Source organism: Pipistrellus kuhlii, unplaced genomic scaffold, assembly GCF_014108245.1.
Source record: "Pipistrellus kuhlii isolate mPipKuh1 unplaced genomic scaffold, mPipKuh1.p scaffold_m20_p_10, whole genome shotgun sequence".
In the NCBI taxonomy this organism is placed as follows: domain Eukaryota; kingdom Metazoa; phylum Chordata; class Mammalia; order Chiroptera; family Vespertilionidae; genus Pipistrellus; species Pipistrellus kuhlii.
The window spans coordinates 20210984-20236870 of record NW_023425405.1 but is presented as its reverse complement, the minus strand read 5'-3'; the positions used below and the strand labels follow the sequence as shown (position 1 = coordinate 20236870).

The 25887-nt window shown below is 33.3% G+C and overlaps 1 protein-coding gene and 1 pseudogene across 9 annotated transcripts in view; one reads left to right on the top strand and one right to left on the bottom strand.

Annotated features, from left to right (window-relative positions):
* BRAF (B-Raf proto-oncogene, serine/threonine kinase) overlaps positions 1-25887 on the top strand; it is a 124352-nt gene that overhangs the window by 60388 nt on the left and 38077 nt on the right. For 3 of the 9 annotated variants that reach the window (XM_045577525.1, XM_045577522.1, XM_045577518.1), the window contains 10 exons: positions 2711-2859; positions 3796-3915; positions 8980-9139; positions 14236-14271; positions 14592-14628; positions 16007-16126; positions 18245-18381; positions 19712-19829; positions 22367-22451; positions 23071-23247. In XM_045577525.1, the coding sequence (XP_045433481.1) occupies positions 2711-2859; positions 3796-3915; positions 8980-9139; positions 14236-14271; positions 14592-14628; positions 16007-16126; positions 18245-18381; positions 19712-19829; positions 22367-22451; positions 23071-23247 (1139 nt within the window). The remainder of the gene's footprint in view (positions 1-2710; positions 2860-3795; positions 3916-8979; positions 9140-14235; positions 14272-14591; positions 14629-16006; positions 16127-18244; positions 18382-19711; positions 19830-22366; positions 22452-23070; positions 23248-25887) is intronic. The other 6 variants (XM_045577536.1, XM_036428700.2, XM_045577533.1 and 3 more) reach the window with 4 other exon arrangements.
* LOC118714610 lies at positions 18842-18942 on the bottom strand (annotated as a pseudogene).

Here is a 25887-nt window from a genome sequence, read left to right as displayed (position 1 = left end):
TCCCTGTTCAATTCCAGTCAAGGCCATGTACCTTGGTTGGGGGCAGATCCCCAGTGGGGAGTGTACAGGAGGCAGCTGATCGCTGTTTCTCTCTCATCGATGTTTCTAACTCTAACCCTCTCCCTTACTGTCTGTAAAAAAAAACAATTAAAAAGATATTTTTAAAAAAAAGGAAATAATACAACTTTTCATGTAGTCACAACTATAAGCCTACTTTTGCTCCATCCTGTATTTGTCACTTGCAATTTATACTAAAGTGCATACCCATGTTTTCTCCTCTCAGGTATTTTTCTCTGCTCCTACTTCTCCCTTCTCCCCTCGTGTGTGTGTGTGTGTGTGTGTGTGTGTGTGTGTGTGTGTGTGTCTTGTTCTCCTTTACATATACACACAACCCGTTACACATAACTTTCAATTATAAGTCAGTGATAGTAAGAAAGATTACAATTAAGTAAATTAATGCAGGAAGAGAAATTAGGGTTTCATGATACAGATTATCAAGGGAGTGAAAGTCTGAATGGTTAGCAAAGAGAATCGGGTGGCTATAAAATGCTTATTCCTATGCGAAAGTTTAGTATTTTTCTGTGCTCTGTCTTCTGAAATTATGCTAGCAGCAAAAAAGATTCTTGACTTTGTCAAATAGTGGTCACGTAAATGTTAAAGATCTTCTAATTTCTTGAATATCAAGAAACAAATGGAAAAGGAACAAAGCTAAAAACAAGCAGTTGCCTTTTTAAATTCCCTAGAAAGTGATACCGGTAATAGAAAAGAAGATGAAGAAAACCAAAGATATTTTTAAAACTACCTAAAAGTTCTCACAAACCAGAAAAATTATATGCTAAGATGCCTTTTCTTTTCTCTTTTCTTTTCTTTTTTCTTTCCTTTTCTTTCCTTTTCTTTTCTAAGGTGCCATTTCTTGATGAAACATTTTTAAATAACGTTTATACCTGTTAATATGTTTATTGGGAAGAGTTTGGTAAACTGTGGGTATTGTGTTCAATTTAATAATTCATGAAAAGCCGGGACCGGTTTAGCTCAGTGGATAGAGCGTCAGCCTGCGGACTGAAAGGTCCCGGGTTCGATTCCGGGCAAGGGCCTGTACCTTGGTTGCAGGCACATCTCCAGTGGGGGGTGTGCAAGAGGCAGCTGATCGATGATTCTCTCTCATCGATGTTTCTAACTCTCTATCCCTCTCTCTTCCTCTCTGTGAAAAATCAATAAAATATATTTTTAAAAAAATAATTCATGAAAAGCATTTGCCTGTAATAGATTAGAAAATTCTAATGTATATGTATATAGTTAGGATAAGTATTATTATATGAATATAGATGTGTGCTGGGTCATAGTGCAAAATATATTTTTAACTTTAGTTTTTTATTAAAACTGTCTAAAAAACTTGGATAAATTGAGAATATGCAGTAAAAAAACAGAGGACAAAATATAAATCACCCATACTCTCACCACTGTGAAATAGCCATTGTTAACATTTTGGTATTTGTTTAACCTTATGTTTTCTGCTTATTAATTACACAAATTAATACTTTTTAAACAGTTTCTAGCTTTGGTAGTTATCAAGGTAGAGCATCCCTAAAACAACCAAAGAAGAGAGAGCCTCCCTAGCATCATTCTGTTTATGTGACCCAGGTGTGGTAGATCATCTGTTTTCATTCGGAGGCACCACAGGAGATGCGCTGGTGTTGGTGTGCCACACGAGGCACACTCGTGGGCTGCAAGAATTTTTGAAACATGCAATACATGGTGTTTAATCAGAGGCACCTCTTTTCCTTTAGATTATCAAATAAATAAATAAATAAAAATGACAGTGGCCAACACTACAATAGCAATCCTGTGTGAATTAATCAAAATTATACCCATTTTTGCAAAATGGCAAAAATATATATTTTGTTGTGCTGCAGAATTTTAGTAATTAGTTTATGTGAGCCATGAGATGAAAAAGGTTGAAAATCGTTGTAGGAGAGCATTTGTCTGTGATGTGGAGTGTTTACATGTCTTTTAAGTTTCACAGAGGAATGCTCCCAAACTCAGTTAGGTGTTCTAGTCCTCTAACAAAACGATGGTTTGTTAAGTGTTCTTACTGTCTTTTATGTTATTTTCCTGTTTCTTATCCTAGTTAGTAAGTTTAGGCAGGGTTGTTTCGATGTTCATAAAATTACAAATAGCTTTGTTTTTGTAATTATAAATAAATGTTTTTACATTTTCCCTCCTCTCAATGGTTTGTTTTTTGTTTTTGTTTTTTGTGGTGTGTTTTTTTTTTGGGGGGGGAAGGAGGTTGTGGCTTCTCTGTTGGATATCTTTGTGATTTTAAATAGTAATACTAGTGAGCATCTTGTAACTTCTTTCTTTGTATAATTATTAAATTGTACCTTTATCTTTTATTTAAGTTCTATTCCCTCTTCGTATCTAATCTCTTCTTTTATGTTTAGGTAGTCAAGATTAAAATTAGTTTTGAATTTTTTATTCATTTCCCAACAAGACTTCTGACTTTTTAAATTGGTTATTGGGTGAAAGATAATACATAGTCTATCTACTATGTTGAAGCCACTGGTTTTTATTTGAGTACATTAGCGTGTAAGGCAGTTCTCATACTATAAATATGTAAAAGGTTTGCTATTTTAAATAAGAGAGTAAATAAGTTGATTCCTAAAAAGATACTTGCAAGTTTTGAAATTCTCTATGATGTTTTACTTTGTAGGTACGGAAAACTTTTTTCACCTTAGCCTTTTGTGACTTTTGTCGAAAGCTGCTTTTCCAGGGTTTCCGCTGTCAAACATGTGGTTATAAATTTCACCAGCGTTGTAGTACAGAGGTTCCACTGATGTGTGTTAATTATGACCAACTTGAGTAAGTAATCAAAAAGATTTCTACCTACCATTTTACATTTAATTTTTCTGAATGTGAAACTAGTATGTCTTTGAGTCTGTGGGAATTTTTTGTCCAATAGAGAGTTGTTACAGGGAATTTTCTTTAAGTGTATCTGGAGAGTAGTATGTAGTATATCCTGTATTTTACTCCAAAATTGTACTTCTGGTTCAGCTATACATTTCATTTATGTTTTATATTCCTTTTCAATTAACAAAGATCCTTTACCCATAGAAATCACTTATAGTTTTGGGGAGGAGAGCAGTTGTTTCAATTAACTTAACCATTATATTTTTGGACCACAGATCAAGGGATCTGATCCTGTCAGCTATTTTGTAAATTCTGTTTCTCTATTTCTATATCTCCACCTCCTTTAACCCCACCTGCACCCCCAATTTATTTAAAAGTAAGATATAAATTTTTTATACCTAGTGTATCTTTTTCTAAAATTTTTATTTGCTTTTTATGCTAGAGTTTCTCTAACAAATTAGACAATCTCTTTTAATCTTTTTGTGTGTTGTAGTTGCTGCTGCTGTTAAGATGTTACTACTTTTTATGATCACTTGAACAAATTGAATTCAACTCTGTATTTTAAAGCATATTATAATGATGTAATCTGACTGCAATAGTTACATTTTTTTCTAATTCCTTAACATAAAGCATGATTTTTCCCTTCTGATATGTAGAAATTTGCTGTATACAACAATTACTTTCAGACTCTGAGCTTACCTTTTAAAATACGATTTAATTTTTAAAAATAAGCCAAAAACACAACTAATTGAATTTAACAACCATTTCTAAAAATGAAATTTGATCTCCAATATTTCTGTTAAGTCTATAATGTATTCTGATGTATGAAGCTTCTGGGTTTTGCACAAGTTAGGTTTGTTTTGTTTTGTTTTTGTTTTTGCCTCACAGTTTGCTGTTTGTCTCCAAGTTTTTTGAACACCACCCAATACCACAGGAGGAGGCCTCCTTTGCAGAGACTACCCTTACGTCTGGATCATCCCCTTCCACACACTCCTCCGACTCTTTTGGGTATGATTTGACTCCTGCTGTTCAAGTGGCATGCTATTTGAGCTGGTTTCTTTTGGATCTTTAGTTTACTATAAACTTTTTCAACATCTGGATTGTAATAAACTTATTACACCAGTCAGGTATTTAATATATACATTTGGTATAGCTACACGGGGTTTAGAGTCCCTACTTTGTGCTCATCACTTTATTGGGTAATATCAGATATAGAAGTACTGGTACATGACTTCCATTTAGAAACCTAGCATTAACATATGAGACATTGGCAAACAATAAAAATAATATATAATTAAAATCTATAGTTTATGGCACAGTATTTAAAACTATATGATAAGGACAAATATTTTTTGTTTACAGGAGGAAAGGATAGTGAGAGAGAGTAGTCAAGATAATTTAATGAAGAAAGTGAGATTTAAATTGAAGAATCCTAAAGTCTGAATTAGCCTGGAGAATAAAAGCCTGGTGATTGGGATGAGGAAGTGGGGCCAGGGTGGGGGTGTGGGAATTAGAAATTGCATAAATAAAGGAAATAGCAGTGGTTTATTTAGGAGATAGTGAAGAGAGCCTAATCTAAGTCGAAAAGTGTGTGTAAAACTAGATTAGAGAGTCTAGGAATTTAGGTTGGAATTTACATGTAAGAAGGTAAAAAAGAATTAAGGTTTTTTGAGCAAAGGACTAACCTGATCAAAATGGTTTTAAAGAAAGAATCACTTAATAGTGATATACAGATAAATTGTATGCTATTGTAAAGAAGGCCAACTAGGATGCTGGTTGTGAAGACAGTGAGAAGCAATGAAGACAAACTGAAGTGGTAGTAGCATACAGAAGGAATGAATATTCATAATATGTAAAAGGAAAATTAATACTATTAATTAGTTGTGGAGGATAAAGAGGTACATAGTCATCCACATATTCAAGTTTCTTACTAGGGGAAAAAAGAGATGATGATGAGTTTAGAAGCTGCTGGTTTACTTTGAAGCATTTCTTACACAGGTCTTTTTACTCTTTCCCTATGGGATTTGAGGAAGGATAAATTATATCTGGAAGCCTACAGTGAAAAAATAAAGTCTCCACACAGTATTCTGTTCTAGACTATTCTAGAGATAATTAATTAAGATCAGAAATACTTATTGTCAGTTTTAACCCTACTTATTCTCTTCATAATGTAATGCTATTTCTTCTATCCAGAGACATTTAAAAATAATAATAATAATAATAATAATAATAATAATAATATGACACTCTCAATAGGCCTATAATGTTTATGAAGCCAATCTTTCTGGAGATGTAATAGGCTAGAAATTTTAGCAAAAAAACTTTTGTATTAAGGAGTTGGGTGTATTTTCTTATTTTAGACCACATAGAAAATGCAACCACTATGTGCTCTTAACACGTTGTAACAGTCATCTTATACCTGCTGTTTCCATCATTTGTATGCAACTATATATATTTTAGGAGAGCAAATCAAAATGTTATTGTTTTGATTTTTAATTAATCCTTTAACTATAACATTTACTTCTGACAGGTTATATAGACTGTGATGCCTTTCTAATGTCACATCCCAGTTCTGTGAGCAGAGTTACAGAATATCATAATGAAATTAGGTTGGCCTCTCTGAAAGTTATTAATGGTAATGATCAGGACATTTGCTTACCAGTGATGGAAATGCTAGCTTTAAGTTAAGAAATCACTTGCCTATGCCATAGGTACTTTATTCATAGTAATCTGAAGTAGATTCTGGTCTTGAGCAAATTTTGGGGAAGATGTTTAAACTTTTATTTTCCTGATGCTTTTCTCTTACAAGTGTATAGGGTTAGTTTGAAAAGATAGATGCCAATTCTGTTCTATATCAGAATTTCTTTGCATTTTGTTAACTCTGGTAACAATCATGATGGTCATGAAACACGTTTGAAAATAGATGTAACCAAGACATTGGAGAAGTGATACATTGCCCAGTTTGGATAAGGAATTAGAGGCGCCCACATTTCTACTTTTAAAAAATTCTTTGGAATGTATACATCATTGAAAAGGCAGCATTTTAAAAGTTGCATATCACTGAACAGAGGTAGTCACTGCCTCAAAATTTTTAATATTCAAGATTAAAATGAGACCTAAACTAATTGGTAATTTACTGAAAGGTGTTAAATGTAAAAACATATATATAGTTTTTTATTTGGTACTACTTTAAAGAGGTTTGCAGCAAGATTAAGGTAGACATATTATGAGGTGAAAGCCAGTTTGCCAACTGCCAACATACTTTATATGGTATAAATTGTCTTGGTTTTAGTAAAGAATTGCTATCATGGAAATTCAGTTTTATCAATTCCGAAAAATGATGAGAGTTAGGGATATACTGGTTTATATTAACCAGAATCAGAAAACACTAATTTAGAATGCTAGGTAATTCATTTTAGCTAGAAATAGACCTGTTGTGTAGCCCAAACTAATTATGTTGGATGGACCAACACACACTCTACTTTGAAAGATACTTATGTGAAACCAAATCATAATCAAAAGATTGTTTTTGTTAAGGTTGGAATTAGGACATGGTTCAGATGTTCGTGACATCAAGATATAATAACTTGAGTGTTCTCCCAAATTATAATACACTTGCCTTCAAAGCTAGATAAATTGACTTTGTGGATCAGCACATATCATTCCCTGAGTGGTGTTACATACTAATTGGAAAATTATATTCTTCCATGCTTTATGTAATAAGTAGATATCCTTTTTGTCTATTATATCCATTTTTTCTTTAGATATCATAATAAAACTTACCAGATTAAATCCAGGATTTCTTTTTCTTTTTCTTTTTAATATATTTTATTAATTTTTTACAGAGAGGAAGAGTGAGGGATAGAGAGTTAGAAACACCGATGAGAGAGAAACATCAATCAGCTGCCTCTTGCACATCCCCTATTGGGGATGTGCCCGCAACCAAGGTACATGCCCTTGACCGGAATCAAACCCAGGACCTTTCAGTCCGCAGTCCGAAGCTCTATCCACTGAACCAAACCAGTTTCGGCGAGGATTTGTTTTTCTTACTTCTGTACTAATGTCCTTTGCATACATATTTCTAATTTGATATATGTTACATATTGCTATCTTAATTCACTAAGTTTCAAGAATGAGTTGCTGTCACTTTGTTGTCATAAAATCAGTTATATTAATTAGACTATCTTGTAATTAATTCGGGCTTTTTCTGTTTTCAAGACCTACCTTAAAGTATGCTATTGTCTTGAGACTTCAAATCAGTCTATATAAAATAGCTTTTAAAAAATCTGCATTTTCCCAAACTTTAAAAAAAACAAAAAAACTAATATTCTCATTTTACATTATTTTACCTGCTTCCAAAATCTTTTAGCATAGAGTGTACATTTGGCTGCCTAAAGCAAAAGTAAAGACAGCTCTGTCACAAACTAAAAGTTTCTTAACAGAATTAAGAGACCAATGGAGCATGCTAATTTTCCTAAATGCCAGTTTTATCAGTCTTTACCTATAATTCTCATTAGGCTAATACCAATTTTTTAAAGTACATAGCATTTTATTATTTTTGTGTTAATTCTGTGTAGATTCATTTAGTTAATATGAATAAACAAAGTACGTATTTCTTTCCCTACCCTTAATAGTGTGCTTCAGAGAAGTAAACTATAAGCTGTTATGATTTAGATTCTGTTAACATGCTCTGTTCTTAAGGTTTTTGTCACTATTTGGCTTCTTTGTTTCTTCAAACCTTTATTTCTTTTCTATTGTATGTCTTTCCTTCCTATTCTTCTTTAAACCCTCTCCCCTCACAAAATATCTTTTTATCTTCACATCATTGTCTTTCTGGCTATGTTGTAACCACTAAATAATAAATACAGAGTTTGCATAAGATGAGGTAAAATGATAAGAGAGGCTGTTAGTACTGAGTCATTCATTGGTCCTGATGGAGTTCACTTTATCTTCCAAGGGATCCTCATTTCCCAGCCCTCTTTCTGAGGGGCAGACTCCTCACAGCTATTTACAGTCTGTCAAATATTTAGTGTGCTCTGTGATTTATTTTGGAGACAGTGCTGAGAGAGACCTTTTTATCTGCAGTAACAGAATATAGACCTTTCTGTAACCTATTTTCATGGCTTCATCAGAAAACGATTCTTATAAATATTTGCTTTAGTGTTTAATGTATATGATTCTTAGATGTCTCTTATGTCAGTTCTTGGGTATAATACTAGTAAATATTCCAAAACATAGAAGACTGACACTGTAAGAATCAGGATCAGCTTTTGAATTTGGAAATGATCATTTGCTGTTGTTCAGGATTTTAATTTACCTCTTGGATAAAGTAACAGGTAATATCTTTCAGGTCCTGAAATACACATGCATATTCTCAAAATACTTATAATTGCCTAATATTTTCTATTTTTTTTTTAAAAAGTCATTTTAGTGACTTTGCTGTCAAGGAATGGAAAAAGTTAATAAATAAATAAATAAATAAATAAATAAATAAATAAATAAATAAATAAATAAATGGCAGATTTTATTCACTCAGTCTCTCCCTAGAGCAGGGGTGGGGGGCCATTTGGATATTTATAACATCATTCCCAGGCCATACAAAATTACCAACTTAAAAATTAACCTCCTATATTTGATCAAGCATTTAATGAACTCACCCTAATGTCTTAGCAAGGCTAGACCAAACAATCTTTGATTTCTCATATGGCCCACCACACAGGCCAGAAGTTCCCTACCCCCTGACCTAACGCAATCTTGTGTAACTTTAAAAGACAAGAGTTTCTTCAGCTGACTAACCATAGATAATTTCTAGCCACTTATAGGTTTCCCTGGAGTTTTCTGGATAAGAATCAATGTTATCATTCATAGTCCCTGGAGGTAATAGTTGTAGGCATATTAGTTTTTTAAACTAATACTTTTAAAACCTATTCCTGCTGGGTTATTAATGCTTTATTTTAGCAATTTATTTGAGAATTTGAAAACAACGAAATCTTTATATCATCCATTTTTTTAATGTTACTATCTCTATAAAGTTGCTCTGAATCTTATCTTCGAATGACTTAATTTTTCCAGGCCCCAAATGCTCACCAGTCCGTCTCCTTCAAAATCCATTCCAATTCCACAGCCTTTCCGACCAGCAGATGAAGATCATCGAAATCAGTTTGGACAACGAGATCGGTCCTCATCGGCTCCCAATGTGCATATAAACACAATAGAACCTGTCAATATTGATGTAAGTATCCAGCATTGTTAGAACTGAAGTGATAGACTTCTATGAATTACAGATCAGAAAAGCCTTGCCATCTTCTCTGATGGCATTAAATGCTTAACTAGTACCAAGTTACAGGCTTATTTTGATTTTCCCCCTTAAGATACCATCTGTAAAAGTCCTATTTTCATTTATTTAACAGATAATCCACTTGGCCATTTTATGATAAAGAAAAAAATAAGAATGCAGTTGTAGGTTTTTTTCATTAAATCAATTTGAAATCTTTACTTAAATTTTTATAACTTTGTGTTAAATAATCCTTAAAAACTAATATTGCTTTATGTATTTGACATGTAAAGCTACCTTATCTTTTTTACTTTATTGAGTATACCATTATATTCTGTTTCTATACACATCTTGATTTGGGTATTTCTTTTAATGTAAAGTTTGTCATTAAATTTTAATCATTCATTGTTTAAAATGCATCTTCTCTGGTCTCATCATCATATATTGTAATCTCACCTCTTCAGTTATTTTGGCCACCTTCTGGCTGGTCACTCTTGACATTTTTACTTTCCTAGCTTATCTTGCACACTGTAATTTAACTATATACATTAGTGTCGACTCTTCAATTAATCTTAACTTCTGGACAGCAGAAACCATTCCTAATATAGTTCCTTTGGCACCTATCTTAGAACCAAATACATAATAAGTCCTCAAAAATATTTGTTTCAGTAAAAGATTTAGAAAGTAAGTCAGAGGAAATTCCCTACAATATAGATCAGGAGGTCAACAAACTTTTCCCTAAAGGTCCAGATAGTAAATATTTTAGGTTTGTGGGCCATATGATTTCTAATGACAGCTATTGAACTCTGCCATTGTAGTGTGAAAGCAGCCATAGAGAGTGCATTTTAAACAAATGGATGTGGTTGTATTCCACTAAAATTTTATTTATAAGAATAGGTGGTCAATTATATTTTGCCAGTCCCTGATATAGACAAAGAGAGGGAGAGAAGAGAAAAGACATGAAACACAAAGGATCCATCCAGTAGGACTGATTCATTAATTGGTCATCCCAATAACTGAGTTACACAGAATAGGATAAAAGTGCCCTTGCCGTCTGAGCTGTGTTGGGTTGGGACCCTTGGAATAATCTTGGAATTAGATATTATGTTCTTCAGAACTTGTGCTTTAGAATAAAGAGGATAGATTAACCTTAACCTCTGTAATAAATATTGAAACAGAAAATCCACAAGATTGGTTTTGTTTGTTTGTGTGTGTTTTTTGCTTTGGAAAATAATTATATTTAAAAAGGAAATTGAAACTGTGTAAACAGGGTACTGGAGTTAATGAGGTGGTTATGTGTGTTAGAAGTCAGGTTGTTCTCATAATACAGGCATTCCTTATATGAGCCCTCATAATTACAAGGTGGAATAGAGAAGCAAAAATTGTCGTAACAGGAAAATATATTAGTCTCCACTCAGACATCCCTTGCCATTTAATATCAGCCTGCATCTCAACCCCTTTATATTAATATCCAACATTTCAATGAAAACATAATGCGAACTTATTGCAAATCTGTCACACACAAAAAAAGATTTTAAGGATTTTATAAAGACTGTAAAAAGTGACTGGAGAACTACTCAAACCATATAAAGCCATTGACAAATACATAGAATTAAGTTAGTCTAGGTAATGACAGAAAACACAAAATTCATAAGGATGAAAATATAATAGGCTCTTCAAATGAAAATTATTTCAATATCAAAGGATTGCCCTATCTGGTTTGGCTCAGTGACTAGAGTGTTGGCCTGTGGACTGAAGGGTTCCAGGTTCAATTCCAGTCAAGGGCATATGCCTGGGTCGCAGGCTCAATCCCCAGTGTGGGGTGTGCAGGAGGCAGCTGATCAATGATTCTCTCTCATCACTGATGTTTCTCTCCCTCTTCCTCTCTGAAATCAATAAAAATATACATATTAAATATCAAAAGATTGAAAGAGGCCCTTATGGGGTTGTGGCACAGGGAATGATTGGGGGGGGGGGGGGGGGTTAAAAGATCAACCAAAGGACTTGTATGCATGCATATGTGCATAACCAATGAACAAAAGACAGTAGGGGGGGGGGGCATGTGCAGGGGAGGTGGTAGCAGCCTGGGAGAGGTCAGTGGGGGGAAAGGAGACTTATGTAATACTTTAAACAGTAAAGAATTTAAATTAAAAAAAGAAAGAGGCCCTTGAAGGGTAGAGTCCCCTAAAATTATTTTTAAATATATTCTTACTGATTTCAGAGAGGAAAGGAGAAGGAGAGAGAGATAAAAAGAAACATCAGTGATGAAAGAATCATCTATCGGCTGCCTCCTGCACACCCGCTACTGGTGATTGAGGCCAAAATCCAGGCACATGCCCTGAAGGAGAATCTGAGACCTCCTGGTTGACCTGTTGACCTGGTTCATAGGTCAACACTCAACCACTGACCCACATTGGCCGGGCTAAAACTTTTATTTAAATGACTATTATTGTGGTGTTAAAGATGAACTTGAAATTAAGAATTTCAGTTTGTACTATAAGTTTGATATTATGACCAATAAAAACTTTATTCTTGCCAAAACTGGTTTGGCTCAATAGATAGAGCGCCTGCTGACTCAAGAGTCCCAGGGTCGATTCCCGTCAAGGGCATGTACATTGGTTGCGGGCACATCCCCAGTAGGAGGTGTGCAAGAGGCAGCTGATAGATGTTTCTCTCCCATCCATGTTTCTAACTCTCTCTCTCCTTTCCTCTCTGTAAACAATCAATAAAAAGGGGGGGGGGGGACTTTATTCTTTCTCTGTTTATTCTAAGAATTAGCGTATTTTTTAAAATTATAACAATGTAAAAGAAATAAACCTTATTATAAATTTTAATTTTATTTTTAAAGAAAAATTCCCAAATCAGACTTTCTTCCCACTTTTTACTATGAATTTTTTTGTCTTTTTATTGGATTCATTTTAAGTGACCTTTTTATAATACTAATTTCCTCAACTAATAAGGTTTTCCTCGATCTAGTTAGATTTGAATACAAAGGAAGAAAAATGTAGGAGAAGGGAATATGGGAATAAACAGATAGTGAAATAAGAAAACATCTTATTTATAGGTTATGTCTGTTCTCAGAAACTCAAAATTGTAACCTTCATCTATTGTAACCTTTACCTTTCAAAACAAACATTCTTTAGATCAGCGGCTTTCAGTCTTTACACCTCATGACATTCAGAAGCTAATTACTAAAAATCTATAGCACACCAAAAAATACATTTTTTTGCTGGTCTGACAAAAATACAGGTATAATTTTGATCAATTCGTACCAGAAGGCTATTGTGTTGCTGTTGTCATTTTTTTCATTTGACAGTCTAAGGAAAAGAGGTCAGTATTTTGACTAATCATTTGTAGCATGTTTTATTTCTTTATTTTTTAAATTGATTTGGGGGGGAGAGAGAGTTAGAAACATCAATGATGAGAGAAAATCAATAATTGGCTGTCTCATGCATCCCCCCCTACTGGGGATTGAGCCCACGACCTAGGCATGTGTCCTTGATGAAAATTGAACCCGGGACTCTTCAGTCCGCAGACTGACGCTCTATTCACTGAGCCAAACCAGTTAGGGCAAGTATAGCATATTTTAAAAGTTCTTGTGACACACTGGTTGAAAATTGCTGGTGTAGGCTATTTTGCTTTATTTCTTATTGTCACCACTATTCTGTTCTCTTAGGCTTGAGCATTTGGAGTGTCATCTTTATATTTTGCATTTTCATCCTCCCCTAAGATTAAAGACACAATCTGTCACTTTTTCCTTTCGATATGCATCCCAGATTTCTTCTTACTGCCACCACCATTTGGACCTGTATTTATATTTCATTTGAACTTCTTACTTTACTACATTACTCTCTTAAGTGGACTTCCTGGCATTGATTTCTCTCTCTCCATTCCGTTCTTTATGCTACCACCATATTAATTTTTTACACCTTTATCATTATCTCTTTCTTTGTTCCAAAACTATCATTGGCTTCCCATTGATTGCAAGATGAAATGTAAACCCTTTAGCATTTTCATTCATTGTCAATCATTTCACTCAGTTTCAGTCCTTATTTACCATTTATTTTTCCTTTGCCCTCAGTGGAGTCATAATCTAATGTATGAATTATATGTAAATAAATAATCACAAAAAATATATAATGATAGTTTATTGAAGAGGGTATTATACTTTACCTGGTTGGATCTAGCAATATTTAGCAGATATGAACAACATTTAAGCCTGGTTGTAAAAGATGAAAGAATAGGAATTCATTCAATACACTAGTTGGGGTTTTAGGAAGAAAGGGCATTTGTTAAGGAAATAGTATATGCAAAAGTATGAAAGTATCTTTACATAGAAAGTTAGTGAGACCCCTCCAGGATTTATATTTATTGGTAGCCACACAACACCTTGTTTGCACATCTATGAGTATTTGTTGATAATTCTGTAGAAAATGTTGAAGGCTTTATAGGATACATTGAACATGGTAGAAATACTTTTGCAAAGAACATACTCTTTGTTCTTGCCCTTAAACAAAAAGCTGCCTGTTTGCAAAGACCCTCTAAGCCTATTTAGAGACATTTGGGACCATTCATTTCCTCACATTTAAATTATATTGAGCAAACACATTAATCTAAGTTCTGTCTATTAATATCCAAATTGCACTGTGTTGCCAGAAGACTCTTCCCCTCATTTCCAACATTGTCTGTGGAAAAACAAACAAACAAACAAAAAAACCACTACATCTTGATAATGACAGATTTTAACAAAATTTTTGTTTGAGCCATTTTTATTTTTGTCCATCTAGTGTGTCTTTACACATCATATTTTTATTACTGTAATCATTGTACATTTTTTATTGTTTTTATATTGTAAACATTTCATGATTCAATCTTTATAATTATTTTAGTAGCTGCATAATACTCATTAAATTTATACACCATAATTTACTGAGCCAATATGTCAAAAAGCCTAGAAGAGGGAAATAATTACTTCTAATTTTTTAGTATGGTGAATAATGCTGCACTTAACATCTCTGTGCGTATCACTTTTTTCTTCTGAATTATTTCCTTAGGAAAAATTCCCAGAAGTGGAATTACAGGACCAAAGGGTATGAACATTTTTATGGCTCTTAATATGTGCCAGTAGAATTTTTATAAGAATTGATGCAGCCATTGGTTTTGAATGGCCTGAAATGGATTTCAGCATTTAATCAGGACTAATAATCCCTTCAATATAGGATTAGGTTGCTTCAAATTTTTATTTTATCGTGTTTACTAGCTAATTTCATATTTTTTCTGTTTTGTGAAGTAATTATAAGACAGTTATTTTAAATTAACCTTTCTGTTCATGCTTAGTGAAAAATTCAGTGTTGTTATTACTTTCTTACCACGTGCTTTGAATAAAATATACATTACTATTTATTTGTAGGACTTGATTAGAGACCAAGGGTTTCGTAGTGATGGAGGTAAGTGGTAATTTCAGTTTTTTAAAACTCAAGGAAAAATGCAACTGCTTTGCTGCTTGTCTCCTTTATATTTGCTTCTTTCATGAAACACAGACACAGAGAAAAATGTGTAGAGAAAACCCAAATTATTTTGTCTCCTTTAGTATTTATCATTTATCACTAATAAAATTTTAACTAACTTATAACATGAATAGAGAAAAAGTAGACATTAAAATGGTTCTTAAATGTACTACCTATAATTTTAAAAGGTTGTTAAGGAGAGATTCTTAGTTATTTTACCCACTTTATTGATTCCAAACCCTCTCCAAAGCTGGAGATGCAAATTTTCTTTTGGAAACCTCCACCAATATTTAAATATTAAGCTTAGAATCCATTAAAACTTGATTTTTCTAAATCGTTCTTGGGGAATCCCTTAGATTGTCTGTCACAACTTCTCAGTTTGATAGATATTGTCACCTATTTCCCTCAGTCTTCTAAAAGGGTTTGAAATGTACATTTTACATAATGGATCCCTAATAAAGAAGCCTAGTTGCCCTTTTTTGTCCGGTAAAATAAGCACCTTAGAAATTAAATTGAGATTTCTTACAGAATTTTTATCTGACTTTTCACTCTAGCACCCAGTAAAAATAGGGGGCATAAGAAAACATTGCATAAGAAAATTCTTTTTAAATAAGAATTTACCCCCACATAATGTTTTCCAAGAGATGGTATTTGAAACTATCTTCAAGTTTTCTTCTAGATGATTCCCCATATTTACTTTTTCAGCTGTCTTCTGTCTAATAAGGAAGGCCTGCAATACCTGCTTATCTTGTTTAGAGTTGGTCTCTTCACTGTGACCTGCTTTGTCTTCAAAATGTCTAAGCTTAGTCTCAAAGATATTTTATAGTGAACATTGTATAAACCATCTTTCGTTGTGTTTCTGTGTACCTGTGAAGCTACCAAAGTAATAACCCTGCATTAACTACTCTAGATTTCATATTTATTATAGTATATAGTTATAAAAGTGTTTTCTGTTTGTTATTCCATGAACCCTCCAATTAATGTTGCTGCCAGTTTGACTTTCATATGTCTTAGTAGCTGTGGCTTTTGAAAATTTTGCCCAATACATCCAGCATTTAAATGTTGCCATCATTTTAGCATCACAAAGTTAACTTAGTCTTAAAAACTGCCTGCTTAGTACCTAAAATGAAGTGGCATCTCTTGTCCTTTTTTATGAGTCATTTTTTTAAAAAATCATTGGGATTTTAAAAAGTGTTTTAAACTTCCAGAATTATTTTGTGAAGCAGGCTTCGACTCATTTATTCCCCATGACTTCTTTCATTTCTTCTGTGTGTCTGTCTTCCTGTGTTTGCCTGCCCCTCTCTTTCTCTTCTAACAGCCCCTTTGAACCAGCTGATGCGCTGTCTTCGGAAATACCAATCCCGGACTCCCAGTCCCCTCCTACATTCTGTCCCCAGTGAAATAGTGTTTGATTTTGAGCCTGGCCCAGTGTTCAGAGGTAGTTGGGCTCTTCTTTCTTGTTTTCACCCAAAGCAAACTAAATATAAACTACAGCTACTGTTTGTGCCTCACCTTCACAGTGTGTGTTTGTAAGTGTGAGAGTTTTCAGTACTAAATTTCTGCTTGGCCTGGCTGGAATGCTCTGAATGTGCTTGTCACACATACTCACTACCACAAGCTTTCTGTCATAAATTTTAAAAGCAAGAAAAGTCTTAGATTTCCATATGGTTTTTGTTACATTACTTTTTGGTCTTGGTAACTTCTTAAACTTAATGGGTGGTAATAAATAACATGGGAGGGGGTGTCCTACTTGAATTTCTTTTATTTTAATCCATTTAGGTGGTCACCTTGATAATAGTGAATACTTGTTACCAATTTTTTTGGTTTCTAAAAAAGTAAAAAATGGAAATCCCTGTTGTGAGATTTTACTAGACTTTTGCCTTTATTTTTTCTGTATTATCAGCAGTGTCATTTTTTAAATGTAGGACATGTATATCAGAGGTAGAGAGCTTTGAAAAGATTTTTAATATATTTGGGATATTTTAGCATACTTCAGAAAATTTGAGGATTGGTACTTTCAGTTATGCCTTAATCTGAGAAAAAAGCAGTATAATTTTAATGTCCCATTTTATTTTGCCATAACTTTAATTAGTAGTCAAAGTGATTTTTTAAAAATAAAGTCAAAATTGAAACAGGAGTTTGCTATAAATAGTTTTAAAGAATTTAATGGCTTTTGTAATGTCTGCCAGTTATTCTGAACATAGTGGTGGTGGTTCAGATTTTTGTTCTTAGCCCATCTGTTTCTCAGAAAATCCATAGAATGGGCTAGAAGTCATATAGGACCAAGTGGCATAATTTAAAAATGGAGGCCTGGGCAAACAGTTAAGGCTTTTTTATGTTGAAATTTAACAATTGAAGGTAGAAAATGGATTGTGTTCTAGTTAATAAACATTCCATTTTCTTTTAGAAATTTACAAATGAGATTATGGAAATTCCACATGGTAGCATTTGATATAATAATAAAATTTCTACACAGATTGAAATGTTGCCATTGGTATCCCTATTTGAAAGATAGTGACTACCCCTTTCCAAAGAATAGTAATATTTAAAATAAAAAAAAATTCTTGAAGTCTTTTTGTTCTGTATATGCAAATATTTTTTGATATCTCAGTGCTACTTAACTGTACTCAGGCCCCATTAGGAGTCATTGTCCTGAACTACTCTGAACAAGGTACTGTACATGAATTTAGAATTATTGTCACTGGGACAGCATTTGGAAAAGTACCCATCAGAAAGTATACAACCCTGCCAACTGAGTCCACTTTCAAAGAAAACACCCAGTGGACTCAGTTGACTGATAGAATATTGCCATTTGTAGTAACTTGGCTGAGAGGCCATTATCACTTACTTTGCTCTCACTTATAAAGACAGTCAGGAATTATTCAGAGAGACTTGAGAAACCTGCTGGCTTTGTTGTATTCAGGCAACAAATCATATTTGTTTATTAGACTAAGCCTTCAGGAACTGATGAAACTGTCTAGTGTCTCTCACTCTTAAGAAGTCTAGTATGTGGTATAGGATTTTTTTTTTTTTTAATATAGTGGCTAATATGAAGAAGCCAAATATTTTCAACATTATGGCGATTATTAGAATATGTTTCCATTTGGGGATTTCCATATTTTTTATATTGATTAATATTTGTTTGCTGAAGCAACAAAATAAAGTTGTTGTTTTTTTTATACAGACTGTTAAATTTTTGAATTTTTGCTTTTTGAATTTTTGAAGTCAAAGAAACAGAACATTGGGAATATTGTTTAGTATTTATCTCTTATTTTAGAGATAGTCTTTTTCTTAGAAAATGCACCAATAAGCAAAGTGTGTATCTGTAATCAGATGTTTCAATGGTCATTAAATTGGCCAGAAAACTAAAAGAAATTATAGTACTAATTACCAAATTAGGCTTCTTTTTGGCCTATCCTTTCTAAAAGTTCTATACTTGAACATGCTCTGTATTTTTTAAATAAGTCTAAATCTCCCCACACCCTCTACCCCCAATAAATAAATTAACAAACTTGATCTTCCTTTAATGGATACATTTTTCCTTTCACTAACTTAGGGTCAACTACAGGTTTATCTGCCACCCCCCCTGCCTCATTACCTGGCTCACTCACTAATGTGAAAGCTTTACAGAAATCTCCAGGACCTCAGCGGGAAAGAAAATCATCTTCATCCTCAGAAGACAGGAATCGAATGGTAAAAGTATATGATATCTTCATTCTTCTATGTTCTTTATAGAAGTTAGAGCCAACTCTAATGTCACCTTTACATATAATGATATGTCCATATGTAACACAGAATTCCCATAATCAAATAAAATTAAGAGCTGATAAATGTTTGTGTAAAGCATATTTGCACAACACAGATTTATACTCTCAACTCTAATGCAATTAAAGGTAGTTTCAAAAGAGTAAGAATATAGTTGACCTTTGAAGAAAAGAATTTGAATTGCATGGATCTACTCACATGCTGGTATATGTGGTTTTGTGTGTTTTTTAGTAAATAAACAGTTGGCCCTCCATATCCCCAACTTTCGCATGATTGAAAGCAGTATTGGTTCTGAAACAAATCCCCAACAGATACCAAGAGACCATAATAGTGAAGTTTTGGGAGAAATCGAAAGTTATACACCAATTTTCTTTCTTTTTTTTTTTTTTTTAATATGGAATGCTTCATGAATTGCATGTCATCCATGTGCATCCTAATCTTCTCTGTATGATTCCAATTTTTTAGTATATGTACTGCTGAAAGGAGCACTATACACCGATTTTCCACTGCTCTGGGAGTCAGTACCCTTAAGCTCCCCATTTTTGAGGGTCAACAGTAGTGTTCTCTTTTTAAAATAAGGAAAAAGGGGTAAGCCTAGTATTTTAGGAAGTATTAGAAGGCATATATGTTCTAAAGCAGCGGTCGCCAACCTTTTGGACCTCACGGACCACCAGTGGTGACTATTAAAGGGCTTACCTGAAATTCAAATACTACCAAATGTTATTCTTTCCTATTTGAAAAAATAACTTTCTGCTGCACTATATTAAAAACTAACAATTTAATTTTAGCAATAGTGTAGTAATAGTATATGTTGGATAGGTGGGTCTCTACCCTACCAAAGTGATTGTATATGTTGACAGTTTTTGAAGAGACTGGATCAGATAAGATATATGAGGAAATTTAGCACTGACTAGAAGAAAGTAAGTAGGTAAATTATCAACAGTAACCATAGTATGTTAATTTAAAATTTTGACCTTTGGAGCCAAAACTAATTACAGATACTTATATTGCCTGTTAGTAGCCCTGAAAACTGACCTAGTTCTTCAATTTAAGTTCTGTATTACAAGAATCATATTTCTATTATTCTTCCAGAGAGAGAGAGAGAGAGAGAGAGAGAGAGAGAGTGTGTGTGTGTGTGTGTGTGTGTGTGTTTATGTCCCTTTCACACGCAGACACAGGAGAGAATGTACTTAGTGTAAAACAAGGTTTTCTCTTTTTTTGTTTGCTTTGGATTGACTTTTGCACTACTTTTATCAAGAAAACACTTGGTAGACGCGATTCAAGTGACGATTGGGAGATTCCTGATGGGCAGATCACAGTGGGACAAAGAATTGGTTCCGGGTCATTTGGGACAGTCTACAAGGGGAAGTGGCATGGTATGTATATAGTACGATGACCTTGTCACAAGTTATAATTATAGAAAATGTTTAACAACTTTTATTTTTTAAAAATCAAAGGAAGTATTCACTTTTTGCATCATTAAACCTTTTTTTATCATATTCAAAAGTTACTAAAGATTTCTAACAAAACTTATGGAAAATTAAAAACTGGATTCATAGCAATCAGGTCTTCTATCATTATATTACCTTCAGTTTTTAAAATGTATTTTTATTGATTTCAGAGAGGGAAGGAAGAGGAAGAGAAAGAAATACCAATGATGAGAGAGAATCATGGATCAGCTGCCTCCTGCACAATCCCCCACACAGATCGAGGCCACAACCTGGGCATGTGCCCTGACCAGGAATCGAACCAGGACCTCCTGAGCCACACCAACTAGGCTTAATTACAGTTTTTAAAAATGATGATTCTTACCGGGCTGGCTTGGCTCAGTGGTTGATGTCATGATTTGATTCCCAGTCTGGGCATATACCCAGGTTGTAGGCTCAATCCCCAGTGTGGGTCATGCAGGAGGCAGCTGAATCATGATTCATTCTCATCATTGATATTTCTCTCCCTCTCCCTTCCTCAGTGAAATCAATAAAAATATATTTTTAAAAAGATGATTCTCCAGGGGAGCTAATCTCCAATATGTTTTTCTTCTTTGATAATTTTTCTGCTTATACTTTTATATATGTTATAAACTACAAGTATATTAAAAGTGTATGTACAAAAGGAAGAAATGGGGTGAAAACATAAAAAAAATGTTCAACCTCACTAGTTACCAGAATTGCAAAATCAAAAAATAGGAATCATTATTTGCCTCTCAAATGGACAAAGAATTTTTTTAAATTGGTCATATAATAGTTAGAGTTGTGAATATAATGCTGCTGATGGGGAAAAAAGAATTGCTACAAATTTTCTAAAGAGAAATTTGGCAATATGTATATCAAACCAATAATTCCATTTATAGAACTTTATAATGAGGAAGTAATTGGACAGGAACAAACAGATGTGTGTATAAGTACATTAATTAGAGATTTAACATTAATGAAAAATGGAAATAAATGTAAGTGCCCATTAATAGAGTATTATATAAATACATTGATAGCCTCCATGTATGATTATATAGAAATTAAAGTAGTATGGTAGATTTCTATTTATTGCTATGGAAAGGTGTCTGTGTTACATTAAATTTTACAGAGCAGCATGTAAAATATCCCATATTATAGTGCTACATAGAGGTATATATAACAATTTTTAAAAGGATCATCAGTATTTGAGTACATGTCTTTTTAGGTTATGTTTTCACATGAATTCATAAATATCTGTACTGATATATATATAAAAGCCTAGTAGGATATACATCAACATATTAACAATGTTCATTTATGTATGATATGATTATGGGAAATACTTTTTCTTTGTTTCTTCAAAATGTTTAATTTTTTTATTATCAGCACTGTATCAATTTGATAATCAGGAAAAATAAGTTAATTATACTGAAGTATAATATACATAAAAGTGCATATAAGTGTTCAAGAAGCTGAAATATCACAAAGTGAATGCATCTGTAGTCAATAAAGAGAACATTACCAGCATTGTAGATGTCCTCCTAATGTCCTCCTCCCCCAAGGGCAACCACCATCCTGGTTTTAGCAGAAATCTAACAGCTTGTATTCTTTTGTGACTCATCCCTTTCACTCAACATTGTTTATAAGATTAATCTGCATTGTTGTGTGTAGTTGTAGATCATTCATGATTTATAAAATGATTCCTTTTTCTATGTACTATGTAATAAGAATTTTAATAGTTTCCAGTTTGGGCCTAATGCAAATGCTGCTGCTGTGAACATTTTTAGTTCATTCATGTCATTTGTTGAGCATATGTGTCCATTTTTGCTGGCCATATACCTACAAAAGAATTATGGGACCACTGTAAATGCATATATTCAGTTTTAGTAGATACTGCCAGCAGTGTTTCAAGTGGTTATACCAATTTACACACCCACTGGCAGTGTGAGTTCTACCTGTTTCGCATAAAGTTGTTGTTTTTTTAATAATTTACCTAAGCAAAGCAACAAGTGATCTATAGATTTGAAAAAAAAAATGTTAGGTACTCTAATAAGGAAATTTTGTAGTTGTCTATTTCAGCCTAGCTCCATTTGGCATGTGATTTTTAGTTTTAACATTTAGTCAGTACATGTGTCTAATTTAATATTGTTAAATAACCTGGAAAATACCATAGGTACTTAGCTGGTTAAACTAAATTTCCAGATGAAAAACAAGGTTGGCTATCTTTTTTGGATTGGTATTTTGAAATATCAGTATAAGAGTATCATTATTGGTTTAGTGTTATCCTTAGAAAATTAATGCAATTAAAGAAGGTATTATATAATTTATTTCATAAGTTACCATAAAGCAGTTTAATAATGGTGTGGATTTAAGGCTGTGGTAATTCATGAAAATATACAAGTTTTTAATATTTTTAAATCTTAAAAAATAGAATGACATTTGGATTGACAATTACCTTTTAGGTGATGTGGCAGTGAAAATGTTGAATGTGACAGCACCTACACCTCAGCAGTTACAGGCCTTCAAAAATGAAGTAGGAGTACTCAGGTAAGTTAGTGTAGACTATTGTTTTCCAGAGGCAGTATCCTTAACTCCTATTTTTCAATGGCTGCCACTGTTTGCTCTATTTACTCAAAATGGATAAAAAGACTTTGAGTAGATTTTAACTTTAACCATATTCTTTTAAGTGTTATGCAATATTATATTGTATAGGTGATAGGAGAATTAAGTTTAAGTAGATTAATGTAAGTATTCTGATTATGAGAAATAATACTTCCACTTAAGTAAATAATACTATCAAGATTCTAATCTTACCAGAACACATTTAGATATTACATCATGCCCTGGAAATTGAGGAACATTAACAAACTTTAGTATGTATAGATAAGGACACCTTAAGTGGGGGCGATTTTAGAACTGCAACCTAGGGAGGCAACGTAATCAACAGAACTGAGGAATTAAAGAATATGTCCATAGAAAGTTCTTATGTTCCATAGAGACTCTTCTTCCAGAAGAGCAGGACAGGGAAGCCAATGGGGAAGTAATAGGAAAATGATTCTTTTTTTCTGACAAAAATCTTACTGTTAAGTAGACTTCTTTGGCCTCTTTCTAAGATTTGTTGAAGTTTATCGACATTTACCACTTACTTTCACATTTCTTTTTATAGGAAAACTCGACATGTGAATATTCTACTCTTCATGGGCTATTCAACAAAGCCACAACTGGCTATTGTTACCCAGTGGTGTGAGGGCTCCAGCTTATATCACCATCTCCACATCATTGAGACCAAATTTGAGATGATCAAACTTATAGATATTGCACGGCAGACTGCACAGGGCATGGAGTAAGTTCCATTCTGTTAAATCTATTGTAAATTACTTTTGATGATCATTGAGGGTGTTTTAAAGATTTCAGCTGATAATCTTTTGGATTGCTTTTTAAATTACTGTCTAATAACATATAGACACTTTTAACTAATGTCTTGCAAATATGATACTAAGAAATAAAATAATCTGTTTTACAGTCTTCAAAACATACAAAGTATTTGATAATAAATATGTGACTGCAAATTTAAGTTCTGCATGCAGTGATTTAGCTAAACAATAATGATTCAAAAAGTAAAAAGGCAAGTAAAAGACCAATAAAAATCATTAGCAGTTATAGAAGTATATAAAATAATTGTTATTCTTTCAAATTATTTTCTCCAAGTTCCCATAGTTTCATTTGCTTACAATAAAGTAAAATGAAAAATCGATATTCTGGTTCTTTCTGAAGATTTCAAGTTGAGTTGTTCATATCTACTGAATTATGCTCTGTAATTTAAAAGGTAAAAAGTAACTTTACAAAATTTATCACAGGACAGAATTTGAATCTATTCAAATCTGAAAAGTTATATTAAAATTTTTTTAGTAAATCATAGCAAATATAGTAAACATTGTGAGAAAAACAAAGCTTACTCCCCACTCCCACCTCACGCCCCCTGCTCCAAGCACACGCCCTCCTTAGGGCCTTTGTACTTGTTATTTTCTCTTTGGTGTACTCATGCCACAAATATTCATGGAGCTTTCTCCCCATGTCTCTCTTCAAATGTCGCCTAATAATAAAAGCCTTCTCTGATTCCCTTACATCAGTGATTTTCAACCAGTGAGCCGATTTTGAACCAGTGAGCTGCAAGAGATTTAAAACATTTAATGCCAAAACATGCATTGACCTCTTTTCCTTTAGATTGTCAAGTAAAGAGAGTTCAGACAACACAATAGCCATCCAATGTGAATAAATCAAAGTTATACCTTTATTTTTGTCAGATTGCAAAAAATACATTTTTTTGGTGTGCCAAAGAATTTTAGTAATTAGTTTATGTGTGCCATAAGATGAAAACAATTGAAAACCATTGCCTTATATAACTAACCAATGTTCCTACCCCACCCTGTCATTCTCTATACCACTATCTTTGTTTTTTAACACCCAACTCCATATGACATATTATGTTTATTGTCTGACACTCCCATTGGAATAGAAGCTGTATAGGAGCAGGGACTTTGTTTTGTTCATTGTTTTATCCCTTATGCCTAAAACAGGGCCTGGCCTATGATAGGTGCTCAATATATATCTGTGAAATAAAAAATTAAGAAGGAGCCGAGACCGGTTTGGCTCAATGGATAGAGCGTCGGCTTGGGGACTGAAGGGTCCCGGGTTCGATTCCGGTTAAGGGCATGTACCTTGGTTGCGGGCATATCCCCAGTAGAGGGTGTGCAGGAGGCAGCTGATCGATGACTCTCTCCCATCGATGTTTCTAGCTCTCTATCTCTCTCCCTTCCTCTCTGTACAAAATCAATAAAATATATATTTTTTTAAAAATTAAGAAGGATTTAACTGAGTAGTATTGTTCACCTTTTAGGAAAAAAAGAAGCCAAATCCTTCTCATACCAAAATTAAGAAATGTCAAGGAAAGAAAAAATAGTCCACAAAGTAATAAAAGGATATCAGAGAGGAAAGGGCTTTTGCTATAAACCGAGGCAGCAAAGAACAGTAATAAGAATTCTTTTTAGAAACAGTGATGGGGCAGTCAAATGCCAGTATTGATTAAGACAAGAAATGACAGTAGAGAAGAACGCTATCAAATTGGAATAGTTCTGTAGTCTGGGGAATAGTCAGTGAATGAGGCAATATTTTTTTATTGCTTTCAGTTTGGGATCTGTAAGTGTAAACTCTTGAAGTCTTTTTATCTACTCTGAAATGCTTTGCTGGCATTTTAAGTAGCAATCAAAATATAATGACTGTACCTGGCTATGAATGTAGAACATGGCTCTCTGTGTGGCATTTACCAGAGGGGAATGGAGGTGGGAAGGAGAATGAGGATGGTAAGGGGGTCAAATACAAGATGATGGAAGGAGACTAGACATTGGATGGTGAGCACACAATAGAGTATAAAGATGTCATCATATTATAAAATTGTACACCTGAAATTTATATAATATGATTACCCATTGTTACCTCAATAAATTTGATTTTTTAATTAATTAAAGAGAAAAATCTTATTTCCAGACTATGCAAAAGAATAAAATACCTAGGAATAAGTTTTACCAAGGAGATAAAAGATTGTACTCTAAAAAGTGTAAAACACTGCTGAAAGAAATTAAAGAAAACAGAAATGAAGTTTGGGATAATAAAAAAATTTTGATAGATGGTTCGCAACATTGCAAGTATACTTAATATCACTGAATTGTATACATAAAATTGTTAAAATGGGAAATTTTATTATATATATTATATACAAAAAAATGTATACACACTCTTTGTATTATAAAGGAGAGTTTATTAATATATATTTCATTTTCATAATGGGGCTATCAGCTGTTGAAGTGTATACATATTGAGGGGGGGTACCCTGTAGTTTACCACAATTAAGTTAAAAACATACATAAAATAGCTACGTGGGTTTCAGATAAGATGACAGATTTATGCTATCGTGAAACTTCACTGA